We start from the raw sequence: 18,586 nt of genomic DNA, 5'->3' as shown, positions 1-18,586 counted from the left end.
GAAATGGAGGGCACAGGGGCACTTTATTATGCTTATTGCTTATTTTGGTTCATAAACAAGTCTAACACTTTTTTTAAAAAAAAGAGACAGGTTATGATGCTAGAATGCCTTGCAGCCTTGCTCACTGACACTCAGTATACCTTGGAATAGAAGTTTCCCTTGTCCTAGGTCACTAGTGCCATAGCAGAGAACTGACAGAGCTCTCTAAGGACCTAAAGTATTTATAACTCTTATAGTATTTCTGCAAGGTGAGCTTTGCTGCCAGAAGCCTGAACTGGGGCCACTAAGTCTCTAGGCAAAGAGGTCCAGTATAGCTGCTGTAGGCTGCTCAGGGAGACAGTTCTTAGTGTGGAGAGATAGAAACTCAGGTGTCCTTCCCAGAGGACACAAAGGAGAAAGGCTGGAGAGGAGACTTATCAGGCTGCCTCCTTTGCCTTGTTTCTGATATTTTGCAAAGGAACAAATTAAGAGCTTTTAAAAAACAGGTTTATTGAGGTATAATTTGCATGCCATAAATTTCATCTGTTTTAAGTGAACAATTCAATGAAGTTTTGTAAATTTACAGAGCTGTGCAACTATTACCACAATCCAGTTTTAGAATATTTGCATCATCCCTCAGAAATTCCTTGTACCAATTTCATGTTAGTTCCTGCTTCCAGCCCCAGATCCAGGCAACCAGGAATCTGCATTCTGTTTCTATAGTTTTTTGTTTATAGGATATTTTGTATAAATGGAATCATACAATATGTAGCATGTTGTGTCTAACTTCTTTACTATTCCTAAGGTCCATTCATGTTGTAGCATGTATCAGTATTTTTTTTCCTGAATTGTTCATTGTGTGGATATGCCACATTTTATTTATTTATTCATCAGTTAGTGGGCATTTGGATTATTTCTATTTTTTGGCTATTGTAAACAATGCTGCTGTGAACATTGTGTACAAGTTTTTATGTGGACATATGCTGTCATTTCTCTTGGATAAATAGCTAGAGGTGAACCCACGGGGTTGTATGGTAAATTTATATTTCAGAAACTGCCAAATTGTTTCCCAAAGTGGTTATACCATTTTGTATTCTCACCATAATGCATAAAGTTTTTAACTTCTCTGCATCTTCATCAACTCTTGTGATTGTCTATCTTTCTGATTCTAATGGGTATACAGTAGTATCTTGTGGTTTTAATTTACATTTCCTTAATAATAAATAACATCGGCATCATTTCATGGGATTATTTGTCATTCATCTGTCTTCTTTGTCTTAATGTCTCTTCATATCTTTTACTCATTTTCAAATTGGTTTGCTTGTCTTATTATTTAGTTATAAGCATTCTTTACATATTCTGGATAAGTACGTTATTAGAGATATGATTTGCAAATATTTTCTCAGTGGCTTGTTCTTTCACTTTCTTAATGATGCCTTTTGAAGTTCGAAGTGTTAGTAAGTTTGATGAAGTCCACATGTGATTTTTTTTCCTTTTTGAGTCGTACTTTTAGTGTCCTATCTAAGAAATATTTGCCTACCCAAGATCAAGAAGACTTTCTCCTAGATTTTAGATTTTCTTCTAAAACTTTTATAGTTTTAGCTCTTACATTTAAGTATGTGATTAATTTTGAGTTAATTTTTCTGTATGGTGTGAGCAGGGATGTACATTAGTCTTTTTGCATGTAGATATCCATTTGTTCCAGTACTATTTTTGCAAAGATTACCCTTTTCCCTTTGAATTGTCTTGGTGCCTTTGTTGAAAATCAATTCACCATAAATATAAGGAGTTATTTTTGGACTCTCAATTTTGTTCCAATGATTTATATGTTTATCTTTATAGTCACTACTACACTGTCTTGATTACTGTAGCTTTATGATACGTTTTTCAATTAAGTATAAGTCTTCCAAGTTTGTTTTTATTTCCAAATTGTTTTGGCTACTCTGAGTCCTTTGTATTTCCATTTAAATATTAGAATCAGCTTTTTAATTTCTGCAACAAAACAAAACAAAAAACAAAAAAAAACCTTGTTGGGATTTTGTGTGTGTGTGTGTGGGTGTGTGTTGTTGAACCTATAGATCAATTTGGGGGAATTATTGCTACTTTAACGAGATTGAGCTTTCCAGTCCATGAATGAAGTGTTTCTCCCTTAGTACAGGTTTACTTTAATTTTTCTGAGCAATGACTTAATTTTTGGTGTACAAGTCTTACAATCAATACCTTCTTGTGAGTTTGTGTGGTCCTGCCAGGAACATTTGTTTTTTTCTCAGAGGTCTCACTGAAAGCAATGGAGAGAGATAACCAGCTGAGCAGCTAAGAGCAGGAGGCGGTGTGCCAAGTGAGAAAGGCATGGGCCTGGGGGTCAGGAGGACCAGCTCTGAGCTGTGGCAAGCCACTTAACCTCTCAGTTTGCTGACCTCTAAAATGAATGTAATACAATTTATTTTTGCGTCGAGGTTGTGAGCATTAGAGTTAGAAAAATGTTGGTATAGACTGAGTGTTCACTGACCTTCTTGGTGCCTGTGATGATGATTATACAGCATTTTGCATGCCATTAAAAGGGAGGGGAGGCATTGAGAAGAGATGCTGCTTTCAGGACACTAGTCCTGGCCGCAGAGTCTTTTTGCAGCCCAAGACAGAAGCTGATGATCCACAGTGAAGAAGAAGTGAATGTTCCAGTTCAGTTTATCTCCAAACAGCTAATTGAATTAGCTACTATCACCCGCATTTTACACCAAGAGAACTGATGTTCAGAGAAATAAAGTCAAGTTCCTGGGATCACAAAGTGGGTAAGAGGCAGAGCAGGATTTAAACGCAGATTTGTTTGACTTCAAAGCTTATGCTTTGTCAGTATTTCTCCCCACAGTCACTGACCCCACAAGGTCTCATAAGGGGATCTGCAAGGCAGCAGTAAATTCCAAGCAGGACATGTAACTCCTCAATGGACAAATGGACACTGAAAAGTGATTACTATATCTTGCTTCTCCTTATTACTTAACATGTTAAAGGTTTAACTTTGCCTCAAGATTCAGAAAGCTAGTTATGACTTCTATTACTGAGGATCAGGTGGGAAACCCAAGCTGAATTCATAAGGGTGATCATAGGGAGCTATTACAAAAAGTCACCTGGCTATTTGTTTCCAATGTTTTAGTGTGACCTGACTTGAGCACCACATTTCACCAGATTTCAAGCTATAAGACTTCCATTTTCTCAGCTATGATAGTTTTTGAGAGGAAGGTGAAGCTTGTGGCTATATGAGCTTCGGATCTGAGGCTGTAAATATTCTCCTGCTGGTTGCTCTTGGCTTGCTCAACAGCAGCGCAACTATTAATAATACAGCACAATGTATTAACATGACTTGTTTCCCATGTGGGAGACTTAGTTTTGATTACTAGGAGATTCATTAATATGGCAATATAGAGAATGCATGGGCTTTGGAATCAGTTAGATGAATTTTTGTTCCATTTCCATTATTTATTTGCTAACTTTGTGATCCTGAGAAGTGTATTTAACTTAACTGAGCCTATTTGCTCATGTAAAATGGTGAAAATAATTGTCATGAGGATTAAGATGAGATAATATCTATAAATCACTCATTAGTACCAGGTATATAATACAATCTAGACAAATAGTACAATTTCTCCTTTGGAATGGAGTTTAAGTAGATTTAGTGTCAAAGATATCTTACTGTGGACAAGTATATTAGTTAGCATTTGTTGTAGTAACAAATAGTCCCTAAAGCTTAGCCACTAAAAATCACATTCAGGTCAGGTGTGGTGGCTTATGCCTATAATCCCAGCACTTTGGGAGGCCAAGGTGGGAGAGTTGCTTGAAGCTAGGATTTTGAGACCAGCCTAGGCAACACAGTGAGACCTCTATCTATATAAAAAATAAAAAATAGCTGGGCATGGTGGCATACACCTATAGTCTTAGTTACTTGGAAGGCTGAAGCAAGAGGATCACTTGAGCCCAGGAGTTTAAGGCTGTGGTGAACCAGGTCTGGGTTACTGCATTCCAACCTGGGCAACAGAGTGAGACCTTCGCTCTATAAAATTTAAAAAAATCACATTAGTTTTTGTGTTGCTTATGTCACATGAGGGCTTTGCTGGACTTTGCTGTGTTGGATTCTGCCCTTTGTATCTTTTTACTGCAGGACCCTGGTCGAAGGAACGTCCTATTCTTATGGTGGCCGGCAGAAACTCAAGAGGGCTGGAGCCAATCCATATAAATGTATTTAAAGTCTCTGCTTGGCCACGGTGTGTGCCACATTTGCTCACATTCATGATCATATGGTCAAGCTCAGAGTCACTGGGTAGGTAGGTGTAGTTCACCTAAAGGGAAACATGATAGGAGTTTTCTAAATGAATAGTGTAATCTGTAGCAAGTAAGAATATTAATAGAGGCAATTCTTGGTAATACAAGTGTTGATCATTGCATACATGGAATATCTAAGCCTTTTCATTTCTTTTTTTTTTTTTTTTTGAGACGGAGTTCCACTCTTGTTACCCAGGCTGGAGTGCAATGGCGCGATCTCGGCTCACCGCAACCTCCGCCTCCTGGGTTCAGGCAATTCTCCTGCCTCAGCCTCCCAAGTAGCTGGGATTACAGGCACGTGCCACCATGCCCAGCTAATCTTTTTGTATTTTTAGCAGAGAAGCCTTTTCATTTCTATCTTTCCCTTTGGCTATGGAAGTTTGTCTCTTTTTTCAGTTTTTCTTACTTAAAGAAGAGCTGCTGAAAGACAATTTGTCAATATCTGAGAAGAGATTTCCTTTTTCTCTTCCAGCCTCTTATTCTCAGCCACTTGTGACTCATCCTTCTTTACTGCTGGCATTCTCAAGGCTTTCATATGCCCCTTTCTTTTTCTATTCTATGTTCTTCTACAGGTGACCTTATACATAACCATGGCTTCAGTTAAGTACTCTCTGATAATTCTTATTTCCACATTCTCAGCACAGATGCCTCAGAGTCCCAGACCCATAGAGCCTGCTGCCTGCTCGACATCTCTGCTATGATTTCCCCATAAATCTCAGTATAGTAAGACTTAACTGTGGTCACTGTAAGTGTGCCCTCAAGGACCAGGCCATCCAGCCAGTATTCATGGCAAACACTTAGAATCCATTCTTAGTACCTCCTCCTCCCTTACTCTCCTATCCAATCCATCTATAGATTCTCTTCTCTTTACCTCCTTGGGGCCTCTGTGATCAGCCACTTCTCCCTATCCCTACTGCTACCACCACACCGTGATCCTCTTTCACCTGGCTATTGTAACATTCCCCCAACTCTTCATCCTTTCTTTTTTCTTCTAGTTGGAGTCTTTTTATTTAAATTCAAACTTGGCCATATCTTCTTTTGGCTTAAAACTCTTCAATGACTTTGAGTAGCTTTTAGGATAAAGACCAAAATCCTTTCCATGGCCCTGCTGATCTGGCCTTTTCTGTCTCTCCCATTTTATTTTGCACCACTCCTCTTATTGCCTATATTGCAGTTTCAATGCTCTCTTCTTTCAAATCCCTGAATATGTCATGCTGTCACCTGCCTTGGGGACTTTGCACATACTTTCCTCAGTTGAAGTATTTTTTTTCCTGACATCTATCCTTGAAATCTCAGCTCAGATGTGTCCTCGTTGAAACACTCCTCAGCTTCTCCAGGCTGAGAGAGTTCTCTTCTCTTCTGTGGTCTAAAGAAGTCTATATATATACTTATGTGTGTAGAATGCATCTTATGATATTATTATTTGCTTTTGTGACTCTCTGCTTGGGGTGCAAAGTCTTAGGGTACCATCTCATTTTTTCAAACAATTTTTAAAAGTTCTTTTGATCTCAAAAAAATTGTGCAAAAGCTCAGTTAAGGCTTAGGAAAACCAAGATGCTCCACTTGAGGACCACTTTTAAACTAAACCCCATAATAACGAGCATAAAAAATTGGAGGTAGGAGGAATATCAGAGCGCTGGCCTACAACCTTTATTTTTACTAATAAAGAAATTGAAGCCTAGGAAGATGAAATGATTTGCTTATGGTTATGTAGCTGGTGGTGTCCAGCAAGAACGAAACACGAGTGCTATGAGTCTGTCTGAAAGAGAGCATTCTTGTGTGTGGGGTGCTAAGGTGGCTCATTCTCTCCCAAAAGCCACCATTTTTTTGGAGACCTAATTTGTGCCAGGAATTATATTAAAGTCCTTTATATAAAGAATCTCTAACTTTTAGAACCACAAGGTAAGTTTAATTCCCATTTTAATTTGAGGGAAAATGAGAATAACAGAGATTATAATGTGTTCAAGGCTCATGTCACTCGTGAGGAAATGTCTAAGCATGTCAATAATACTTGTCATTATATTGTATTTCTTTTTACTTGTTTGTTGGGTGGGGTGAAGGGTTAAGACTAGATCAGCCTAAGGAGATTTTCATTGGAAACTGGTAATCCCTGAGAGGCTTTCTTAGTAGGAGACTTGCAAGGTTTCAGCGCTTCAGTGTAAGTTATTGCAGTATGAGTTTCAGTGAGCCTGTAATTCAGGGAGCTTTATGGAGCCCCTGCCATATGTATTGCACTGTGCCAAGTTAAATAGGGGTGAAGAAGAGCTAGAAACCATGGGTATGGGCCAGCTCTGATCCATTTTGCTGAATGAGAATGAGCCCAGAGTCACTTAAATGAGTCTGAGGAGTGACATGCAAGTAAATGCTAAGTTATATACCTGAGTCTGTTGTTTCTTTTTGTGTGTGTTTTAGGCAGAGTTTTGCCCTTGTTGCCCAGGTTAGAGTGCAGTGGTGCGATCTCAGCTCACTGCAACCTCCACCTCCCAGGTTCAAGCGATTCTCCTGCCTCAGCCTCCTGAGTAGCTGGGATTACAGGCACCGCCCAGCTAATTTTGTATTTTTAGTAGAGACAAGATTTCCCCATGTTGGTCAGGCTGGTCTCGAACTCCTGACCTCAGGCAATCTGCCCGCATCGGCCTCCCAAAGTGCTGGGATTACAGGCGTGAGCCACTGCACCTGGCTGTTGTTCTTAAATGTTAATCTCTTGGCCTAAATAGCCTGCTTAAAACATCAACCAGCCCTCACCCTTTCATCATCTGATTCTTGTCAAACACGGAGTCTTGCATTGAGACTTCCCCACATTCTCAGTGGTTCCTCTGTACTCCTCAGTAGTATCAGAACTATTATTACCAGAGCTGATTGCCAGTGTGCGGTCTCCACCATCTGTCTCCTTGCAAAGAGCGGATAATCCTTTTAAAGTCTTAATAGTAATAGATGATTTGTTTGGCCTTATTTTCTAACATTAGCTTTTAGACAGTCTCAAATCCACCGGTTTTGAATTTGCATCCTAGCCTAGAGATGAAGAGCAGTTACTTAGAAACAGGAAAGAGCTGAGAACAGGGTCATGCACAATCAGATTTGGAAAAACTTCTTATGCTAATTTCTCTAACATGGAAATCTTTTTATCTGTATGTAGTGGGAGAGTAAGTTGTAGAGAAAATGTGAAACATGGTGTCAGAAAGACCTGGGTTGCTGAACATCTCAGTTCTGCCAGGGACTGGCCAGTGAAACAGGACAACCACGAATTTTTCTAAGCCTTAGTTTTTTTTAACCCATACCATGGGGACAGCAATATCTTTCAAAGTTGCAGAGTGATTCGTGGGTTGGAAATCACTCTAAAATTTTTAGGTAGTGTTCTGTACGGAGCCCAGGTCTTTCTTCCTCAGGTGGGCTTGTGTTGAGGAAATGTAGGGAGGTGGGTGGGGTTGCACATGGAAGGGTTACTCGTGAGGAATTCTCAGCCCAGTCACGACCTTGCAATCTCAGAAACAGCTGCTGTGTAGATGGGCTTTGCAAAGAGCTGGCAAAAAGAGAAACTTTAACAGATGGGCTCAGGGGTGGTGACCAGACACTGCTTTCCCCCTCCCACTTTGGTAACCTCAGGTACAGAAGGTTGAATTACTCAGAAACCTCCCTTGATGGTGTGTTATCATCCTTGTTCTAGGCTAGGCTCCTCTTTCATTTTAATCCTCTTTACCTCCAATTCCTGCTCATCATTTTCTGCATGCACATTCATATAATGTGTTTAAAAGTGTATTTAAAATAGTGCCTCTTTTGTGACAGGCTTTGCTCTCCTCTTTGGGAGACATCAGTGAACAAAACAAGCAAAAATTCCCATTCTCAGGGAGCTTATATTTTAGAGGCGAAGGTGGGGGTGAAAAGTTGGTACTTATTGCCTTTTAGACTAGGATACAATTTAGTTATTACAGTTGATTATTGTCTCAGTTAAAAATTGAGCAGGGTAAGGGGGAAGGAGTGTGAATGTATGTGTAGGGGACTTTGAAGGGTTACAAGCCTAGGCAGAGGGAAGAGCCAGTGCAAAGGCTCTGTGGCAGCATCAATGCCCCATATCGTTTCATGGCAGTGGGGTGGCCAGTGAGGCTGGGCAGAGTGAGCAACAGCGTAGTGATAGAAGATGACATGAGTGAGGTAAAGGGGTGGTGGAGAGAGGGTGAAGGCACGTCATTTAGGGCCTGGTGGGACATTGTGAAGACTTTGGCTTTTATTGTGAAGGAAATAGGGAGTCATTTCAGGATGCTAAGTGTTAATAGTGTTCTCATTATATTTATTCTTTTTTTTACCTACTCAGCTGTATTCATCTTGTTGCTACAGTATATGTATACCTAGGTATTTATTTCTAACGGTCCTATAGTAGTCCACAAATTTTCCCTAGTCACTCTTCCAACCCCTTGCCGTTACAAGTAATGCTGCAATGGGCGTCTTCATATGTGTTCCCTTGTGGGCTTGTGTGATCATTTCTCTGCAGAAACACCCAGGAACAAGTAGACTTGCACTATTAAGTTAAATTCAGTGTATGTCTAAATTCAGTCTACACATACATTGAATTTAACTTAATAGTGCCAGATGACTCTCTGGGCTGGCTGCACCCATTTAGAGTCCCTTCAGCAAGGCATGAGGGTTCCTACAGCCTAATATCCCTGCCAAAATGTGACATCCAGATTTCAAAGCTTTGCAAATCTAATAGGGACACAGTGACATCTATTGTTTTCATTTGCATTCTCTGATTACTGATGAGTGTCAGTGCCTCTTTATATGCTTGCTAGTTTTTTTTCTTCTCCTATCCATTGCCTGTTCATGTGCTTAGTCCATTTTTTCTACTGGAGTTCTGTATTTTTCTTTTTGATTTTCAGGAGCTCCTTGTACGTTCTGGATATTCTCCAGAGTTGTTTTCAGAAGCTTAGATTTAGAGGTGGCCTTTGAGGTAATCTAGTCCAACCACCTCATTTTACAGTTGGGGAAACTGAGACCCAAGCAATGAAGTGATTTTTTTTTTCAGATTAGATGCAGTTTGGAAAAGCTGAGACTCGAAATCAATACTTCTTCCCTATATCATATGTAGTGAGAGGACTTGCACTAAGGCAGGAGTGAAAGTCAAAGGTGGGCAAGAGCTGTAGGGTATTTCTGGTTCCCCACCATCTGTATTTCTTTGCAGGCAGAAGAGCCACTTTATCTGACCTGTTGGCCAAGGGTAGCTCTGGACTCAAGAGACCCTGGGTCTGGTGACAATTTCCTCCTCCCATTCACACTGTCATGACCTTATTTCAGGACTTTATCCTCTTGCTTGTGTTTCTCAAATTTTGGTGTGTGTGAAATTCAACTCGTGAACTTATTAACATGCAGAAAACTGCCCACCCTGAGCATCTGAAGTACTGAGAGACCCTCAGGATCTTGATGTGGGTCCATGAACCTTCTTTGGAGAAACATGTACCAGTTTCATCAGCTCCCTGATTGCTCTTCTGTCTCCATCTTCTAGTCACCTTCATTTGTCTTCCAGGCTCCAAACGCAACTACAACTTTTTCCCTAACACATCTGTTTGCCATACCCACATGCTCTCATCCTTACCATCCATTTGAAATGCTCCTTCCTGTGTGAAATTCTATGATTTTTCAAGATGTAGGTCAAGCATAGTCTCCCCCAAAAAACCCTCCCTGGCCGGGCGCGGTGGCTCATGCCTATAATCCCAGCACTTTGGGAGGCCAAGGCTGGCGGATCATGAGGTCAGGAGATCGTCTCTGCTAAAAATACAAAAAAAATTAGCTGAGCATGGTGGCGCAAGCCTGTAGTCCCAGCTACTCGGGAGGCTGAGACAGGAGAATTGCTTGAACTCAGGAGGCAGAGATTGCAGTGAGCCGAAATTGCGCCACTGCAGTACAGCCTGGGCGACAGTGCAAGACTTCATCTCAAAAAGCAAACAAACAAAAAAACAAAACAAAACAAAAAAAAACCCTCCCTGTTTTTTCTGAGAATTGAGTGTAGGGGCATATTGCAAATGAGGAAATGCGGCAGGTGGTATGAGTGTCCCATTGACTAGTGCCCTACCCTTTGTAATCACAATGGACACCCTGCCATTTAAGGTGGTTAAAGACAAAAGACATCTCTGGGAGGAAAGGAGCAATATCCCAGACCAGCTGGTCTTTCCTTTAAAAAAATAATTTTTTATCAAATATACATATACATAGTTTATTTAAAGAGTAGCAGTTGTACAACATTTTTTATGAAACAGCAGTCTTCCATTCTTTGTCCCAGCATTTTCTTCTCTCCAGAGGCAAGCATCTGGAACTCTTTTTGCTGATTCTTTCGATATGTCTAAAAAGTATGCTTTTATTGCTCCTATTTGATTTTTTGGCGGTGTTAGGCACCAACTATTGACTTTCCACTGAGAGAATGAGGATTTAACCCTCCATCTTCCCTCTATCCCTTCCCCATATTTTATTGCCTGGCATGTTTTTGCATCCAGTATGCCATGTGGTGGTTCTCTCTGCCTTGGTGACTGATGCTGTCAGCCACCTGGCTGTCCAAATCAGAAATCTGGGCACACTCCTTAACTCCTTCTTTTCCTGAATCCTGCCTCCATTAATTCTTCTCTGACCTCCCATATCCAGTTACTCATGAAATTCTGCCAACTCTACCTCTGACATAACCTTGCAAATCCATCCAGTTCTGTTTGTTCCCACCGCCACTGCGCTTGGTCGATCTATCACCCTCTCCCCCAGGTCCCCACTAGAATATTGTAATACTACTAGTCTGGTTTCCTTTCATGCCTCCCTCTGGTCTCTTCTTCCCCTTACAGCCAGAGTGAGTTTTCTCAAACACAAATTAACTAGACTTGGTGGCTCTCATGCTTACAACTCTTGAGTGTACTTCAGGAGCAAGTTCCAATATCTTCTTCTGGTGGGGCAGAGACAATTCCTAGTTTTCCATAGCATTCTTGGTATACAGACTGTGTTTCCCTGCAGTAAGGTTGGGACCATGTGAAATGTGAGTGGAAGTGACATGTGTCATTTCCAGGCCCAGCAGTTATAAGTTGTTTGCTATTGCCTCTCTTTTCTCTTCTGGAGTGGACCTCTGAGGCCATGTTCTAGATGCTGGAGCTACAGGGTGGAGGAGGGCTCCCTACCCACATGGGACTCTGTATGAATGACAAATTAGTCTTTGTTGTGGTAAGCCAATGAAACTTTGGGGTTAATTTGTTATTGTAGCATAGCCTATCATAATCCTGACCAACACAAGGGATATAAAAGGCCCTTTAGGATCTGGTCTTGCTTCTCTAATGTTGTTTCTCTTCCCTTCCTTCCCTTAGATACTCTCTCTATATTCTAGTTATAATGGCATACCAGGCTCTTCCCCATGTCCAGGCCTTTGTATATGCAGTTCTTGTTGCTTAGGATGTCTTTTTGTCAACCACATTCACTTTACCACTTTGCCTGGTGAATCTCAACTTTCAAGCCTCAGCTTAGATGTCTCTTCCTCTGAGAAGCCCTCCAGGACACCCTACTGCCCCCTGGTTGAGATGCCCTTCCTTTGTGTCCCCTTAGAATACTATGCCTGCCCTGTACTTACCACTCTGTCCTGAAATGGCCTGTTTTCTTGTTTTTCCACCAAACCGAACTGGAAGCCCCTGAGCTTCATGACTGCCCCGTTCACTGTGATCTTCTCAGGCATCCTCAGAGTAGGCGCTCAGTCCATTTTTGTGGAATGAATCATTGTTGGAAGATCCAGGCAAAATCTTAGGGGAGAAGCTATCACGAAAAGCTGCAATTTACATTTCTTTTGCCAAGACTTTCTTGGTAGTTTAAATTCTTAGCGACAATATTGATTGGTGATTTGGAGGACACAGTCTATAGTCAGACAGAGCTGGTTTCACTTCTGGCTGTACTAGATGTGAAATGTTTAGCAAGTTACTTACCCTCTTAAACCTCAGTTTCACGATCTGGTGGGAATAATGCCTACCTCATAGGATTGTTATGATGATTCAATTCGTTGAAATGTGTGTGTGTATATGTGTGTGTGTGTGTGTGTGTGTGTGTGTGTGTGTGTATGCACTTAGAACAATGCCAAGCATACAGAAGTGCCCAATAAATATTAGACATGTTATTATTTAAAAAAATATCCTAAATGCAAATGTGGCATCCTGGATTGGGTCTTGGAACAGAGAAAAGGGCATTGGAAGAAAAAAAAAAAACTAGTGAAATACCAATAAAGTCTGGAGTTTAGTTAATAGCAGTATTCCAACATAAGTTTTTCAGCTTTGATAAATGTACCACTGTAATGTGAGATAACATTAGGGGGAACTAGATGAGAGGTATATGGGAACTCTGTGCTACCTCTGTAACTTAGTCTAAAATTATTCCATAATAAAAAGTTTGTTAAAATAAATTCTTATTATAACTGATCTTCATTGTAGTCTCACAATATCCCTATATAAGTACTGTAGTGATTGCCATTTACAGATGAAGAAACTGAGGCACACAAAAGTTAAATAACTTGCCCATGGTCACTCTTAGATCTGGATAACTAAGTAGGAATGATTGGTGGGTTGGGATTTAAATAGAATGCCTTAATAAACACTTATTTTGTGTAAGTTATCACCCTTTATGCTGTGTCAATAGAGAATACTGAAGACAAGTGGTCTCTGCTCTCAAGGTCATTGTAAGTTGGAAGCCCAAGTTCACACAGTGCTAAGTGCAGAATTGGGGATGGAGATCCAGCTCCTGAGTCCAGACCAATCTCTTAAGCATTGCACCAAACAAACTGGGGAGCAAGTGGTGATTAGAGTCACATGCAATTCACAGTGGAAGTGTACACATAAAAACAGGTCTGGTTGGGGGTTTAGAGACAGCTAGCTTTATGGGGGGGGTTGATTTGAGTCTTGAACATGAGCATAATTTGATCTGAGTAGAGCAAAAAGGAAAACCTGGAGTGGGTCTTGGGGCCTGGGTTGAGCCGACCCTCTCTTCTCTCCCTTTCCCAGGCCTGAGTGCAGGACATGCTTCTGTACACGTGGCTGTTCTGTTTAGTACTTTGTGACAAACAGTAGTTAATAGTGCACAGGGCATGGACTTTGGCATGGGTCCAGCAGTTGCTCTGCTCTTACTGACTGTGATTATGAGCTGGTGACTTCATCTCTCCATGCCTCAGGAGAATGATGGTAACAATGACTACCTGACCTTGTTGTTGCCCGCATTAGCCCGGGGGAAATGCATATAAAGCTGGGCATAATGCTGGGCACTTGGGATGGACCCAGTAAGTGGTGGCCACTTCTATATGGCCAGACTTATGTGACGAACCTTTGGTTGTGCTGCTAAATATTTATATTTCCTGTAAAGGAAAGAACATGGACTTTGGGAGGCTGCGCTACTTACTAGTTGGGTGACCTCAATCAGTTGTTTAACCTGTTCAGGCCTCAAATTTTCATGGTAAAATAATATCAATATTATAGGATTGCTGTGATAACTATGAGATGGAGTGTGAAGATGGCCCATGGACACATTCCATTAATGTTAGCTCTTATCATTTCCTTATATTTTTCTCCATTTGATTAATATTAATCTTAACTTCCACTTAAATTGTTTAATCATTAAGGAAGATCTTAAATCTTGTATTTCTTGTATCCATCCCTCCAGCACTTAGTTTGGGGACATAATAGGTACTTATTAAACACGAGTTGGCTTACTTTTGGGGCAGGCTTTCTTGGTATTTAGATGCATCCAACAATATTTATAGATTTTGTTCCACCCCATCCTGCTGAGCTCAAGGAGTCATCCTTGGGCTGGTGAAGTGGGAAGGGACCAACCTGTGAACTGGCCACCAGAGATTTTATTCATTTTACTAGTAGGTTTCAATGTCTATGACAGCTCCAAGGTGGTGGGATGGGGAGGGCAAGAGAGAAAGCAGGGAGCCTGGGGGAGGCACATAAGTTGGTAGTCTCAAGCAACTAAATAAGCTTAGGGAACTCCTGGGATGAGGTCGTCTGGGTTTGAAAAATCCGCCTGCCGACTTCCATCCTAGTCCCGGCCTCATCCTCATCCTCTTCGCTCGACTTGCGGCGGGTGTTCTGGCAGAGCACAGCACACACACCTGTGAGCCAGGCGGCCACAGTTCCCGCAGCGAAGATACAGAAGCCGATGAGCAGCAGGAAGATGTAGTCTTTGAGGTCCAGGTGCGTGACGCACATGTACCGGAGTGGGTTCCCCACTCGTGTGATGGGCCACCCTGTCAGCTCTGTGGGCTCCACACATGTGGCATTTAGATCATCTAAGAAGAAAAACACAGCAGGTAGGGTGCTGAAACAGCATGACTCCCAAAGTCCTAAGGCCAAAGGGGATCTGGAGGAGCCATCTGGACCCTCACTGCTCAAAGTGTGGTCGTGGGCCAGCAGCATCGACATCACCTGGACCTTGTTAGAAATGCAGACTCTAGAACCCACCTGTGACCTTCTGAATCCGAATCTGCATCTCAACAAGACTTTCAGGGTGTCTGTTGCACATTAGAGTTTGAGAAGTACTGGGCCTGGACTGTTCCTTGTGTCCCCAAGCTTTGCTGCATTCAGGCCATGAAAATGCTTCTTAAGAATCCTCAAGGAAGGTGAGGCCACAACAGGGGTGGGGAGGTTGGAAGCTTAGGCAGGATTGCCATAGAGTGTTGACATGCCCCTGTTCTTCACCAGTCACCTTCCTCTCGCCCCTCCCTAGCCTCCATCCCAACTTTCCCTTCACCTTCTCCCTTTTTCTTTAGCAGTAGCTGAGTCCAGCTTGGCACCACTAGCATAACCCAAGAGCCTTGCAAGCCACTCAACTCTAGGGAGAGATAAGATTCCCTTGAAATGTTTACTGTGTGTTTTACCCACTCCCCACTTTCCCCGCATGACAAGTCAGGGGAGCTCAGGGTAAAGAGGTTGCCAATAGGGAAAGCAGTTCCGCTTCTCAGTGGTGATGTCATCCATCACTGGCTGATTATGTCATCGACATGAGTCTTCAGTCATTCTTAGCAGCTGACTCAGCTTCCTGGCTACTTCTCTCAGCACCTGCCCATATCTAGTGCCATGGCTTTCAGTATATAACAGAAAGAAAAGTAGGCTCTGGAGCTAGACAGGCCAGGATTCTAATCCAGCCTCTGTTACTTGCTGATTTTGTAAACTTCAGCAAAATACTGGATTCTCTCTCTGAACTCCATTTCCTCATCTTAGCAGTGCAAAGAATGATACTTCTTCTCAGAGTAGTCGAGAGGACTTATCAACATAGGTAAGAAGGCAGGTGATTGTGCCTCCAGCACAGAATCCTTGGAGCCCTGTCATTGGCCCTGCATTTTTCTAACTCCATATACTCTGCCATGCTGAGGCTGAGTGCTTGTGGTGAGGCGCTCAGGTGTACGTATCCGGCACACACTAGATCCTTGAGCTCTAGCTCAGGGCTGAGGCCAGGGCTTGAGACAACCACAGAGAAAATTATAATAGCAGCCAGTATTTGCTAAGCTCTTACTATGCACTAAGTGATTTACAAATATCTCATTTAATTCTAATAATAACCTTGAGGCACATAATATTATTTTCTTACAAATAAGGAAACTGAGACTCAGGAGATCCCATAACTCGAAGGTTCTAGATAACTGCAGGATCTAGATAGGAGAGAGAAGACAGAAGACAGAAAACCAGTGTGAGCTTGTTTTGCATAAGTGGGATTTGCAAACAGGAGCTATTGTGGAGAGGAGTTTCCTCTAAACTTCGGAGCAGGAACTGCCTGACTAGTGAAAACATCACTATCCTTGGTGACCCAGGATGTTAGGAAAATCAGGTTCGGTTACGGAAATCCTAATGGGGGCTGGAAGCAGCATTTAGATTAAAAGTACAGAAGTAAGTTGACTGGGGAAAAGGCACTTGGGCTTATGGGTGGCTGAAAAGAGCTGTCCTCTTCACTTGGACACCATTACCTTCCTCTTGCTTCTGTATCAGTACACCTACAGCAAAGTCATTTTGTTTTGTTCAGGAAGTTGGCCTGAAGTGTGTAATGCTGTTTAGGACTCACTCTCAGAACAAGTTGTAGATGCAAGAGGGGAAGCCAGTGCAGGAACTATGTCATACCCACTGTTTGTAATGATTACAGAGGAAGGGAGAGGAAGACACCTCTCTCTAGACTGAGTATGGGATAGTGGTCCTCAAGGCAAACCTGCCCCACCAGAGGGCTCTCAGATAGAGGGAGAGGAGTTGAGGGCTGAAGTCACAGGAACACAATTATGCCTCCAGACTTCTTTCCAGTCAGCCTGGTTTGAGGACCTCCGTGGCTTTGCCCAGGAGGCCTGAGCATGGGGCTCCAATGAGCAGGAGAGGCGCCTGGGAGCTCTCCAGGAATTCTATCGAGAGAGAGCTCAGGTCACCTGCCCAAACCATGGGAGACACATAAATCTATAAAGAAAGATGTATTTGAGAAAGGAAAACATGGGATTTGGAGGGTCTGGGATGTGTCTAGGGGGGTTTATCTCATTCTATTTTTAAAAAGATTGGGCTTTCAAATTGCAGCTTGGGCGGCAGAGATGAGACTAAACATCACACACATTTCCCCATTTTGGAGCATTAACTTTGAAAGGAGCAATTAGGCAGTGATTTTAATGCATTGTTAGGCTGCTAAGTGAGGGATGTGGGTGGCTTTGTTGGGAGGGAGGCCTGGGTTTCTCTCCCGCTGAATTCTCTCCCCCCCTTCCCAGTCGCAGTCACTGCCAAGATCTGGGCTCTCCCCTCCCAGGCTCCCTATCTCCATTGTTTCCCTTTCCCAGCCCTGGGCCATTTCACACACTTCTGCCAAATTGCCTTCCCCAAGTACAGCTCTTCCCAGGCACACTCTGGCTCAAAACCCTCCTCTGACCCCCTGTGAACTTCAGAATAGCACCCAGACCATCTGGCCTGGCATTCAGAGCCCCTCAGCATCTACCCCTTTTCTCCTCTTCCCCCCTTACTTCTCAGCACTGCTGGTAACCTTTGCTCCAATCAAATTAACTGCATATTATGCCTTGACTACATCTCACCTTTGTCCACATCTGTAGTTACCTTTGTTACACTGCTCTTTTTGTATCAAACGCCTCATACCCCTGGTTTTGCAGGATCATGTTCTTTCCATCTTTTAAAATCTAGCCTAAATGCATCTATTCCGAGGATACCTTCCTCAACCACCTTGTCCTCAGAGCTCAGAGGATATGTGATTGTTCCCACTCGTGAACTCGTCCCTAGCATTTCCTTGTGTCATTCTTAATGTACCTATCACATTCCATCTTGCATGATGGTTATTTACAACGTGTGTCCTTTCTCCGTTACTAGATGGACTTTTAGCTCCTAAAGGCATAAGCCATGTCTGATCATTATTGTTCTTGTCCGTAAGAGCTAGCATTCATTGACCAAATTGGGTAATTCGTAAAAATGGGGGATTTTCTAGTATTTTTTTTTTTTTTATTATGAGATTCTAGGTTAATCCTACTGTTCTGGTTTAATTCTATAGAAACACTCTCTGTAATTTTGATCCTTTGAAATTTCTTGATAATTTGCTATATGGCTGAATGTAAGGTAAATTTTAGTACATTTTCCATGTGCTACAAAAAAATTATACAGTGGATCCCCTAATAACGCTGTTTCATTCTACGTCATTTTGTTGCAATGTTAATGAGAAAAAAAAAATATTCCCAGCCAGGGCCACTGCCTGTATGAAGTTTATGCAAGCTCCTTGTGTCTACATGGGTTTTCTCCGGGTGCTCTGGTTTCTTCCCACATCTCAAAGATGTGCATGTTAGGTGGATTGGCGTGTCTAGATTATACCAGTCTGAGTAAGTGTAAGTGTGCATGCGTGGCCCCCAATAGAATGGCATCATGGCCAGGACTGCCTCCCACCTTGCATCCTGAGTTCCCAAGATAGGCTCCAGCCACTCACAACCCTGAACTGAAATAATTAGGTAAATATTATCTTACTTGTTTGTATGAATCTTTCTTAAATGTTTGTATGTTTCATATTTCATTGCTAAATATTAGAAGAATTTTTTTGGATCTTTATTTAGAAGTTTGGTGATGTTTCTGTGACTAGAAATAAGCTATAGAAGCTTAAGTCTTCCTTATATCAATCAGCCTATGGTGGAATTCGTTTTGTTATATGTCATTTGCTTAAATTAAAGTGGCAGTTTCCAGAACCTATTGATATTAAGTGAGGACTTACTGTGTTCTTCGTTGAGTACATTGTTCTATGTATGTCAGTTAGGTTGTGATGGTGTACTAATTTTCTATATCCTTAATGACCTTTT

General features: G+C 42.0%; 1 protein-coding gene across 1 annotated transcript in view; it reads right to left on the bottom strand.

Moving 5' to 3' along the window:
* Positions 1-14,112: 14,112 nt before the first annotated feature.
* The window catches only part of LRRC52 (leucine rich repeat containing 52), a 20,379-nt gene continuing 15,905 nt past the window's right edge, over positions 14,113-18,586 (bottom strand). The window contains exon 2 of the mRNA XM_017534049.2: positions 14,113-14,569. Within this exon, the coding sequence (XP_017389538.1) occupies positions 14,250-14,569 (320 nt within the window). The 3' untranslated portion in view covers positions 14,113-14,249. The remainder of the gene's footprint in view (positions 14,570-18,586) is intronic.

The sequence above is a fragment of the Cebus imitator genome, unplaced genomic scaffold (genome assembly GCF_001604975.1).
Source record: "Cebus imitator isolate Cc_AM_T3 unplaced genomic scaffold, Cebus_imitator-1.0 Scaffold84, whole genome shotgun sequence".
Classification (NCBI taxonomy): domain Eukaryota; kingdom Metazoa; phylum Chordata; class Mammalia; order Primates; family Cebidae; genus Cebus; species Cebus imitator.
This window is presented reverse-complemented; position numbering and strand designations above follow the sequence as displayed.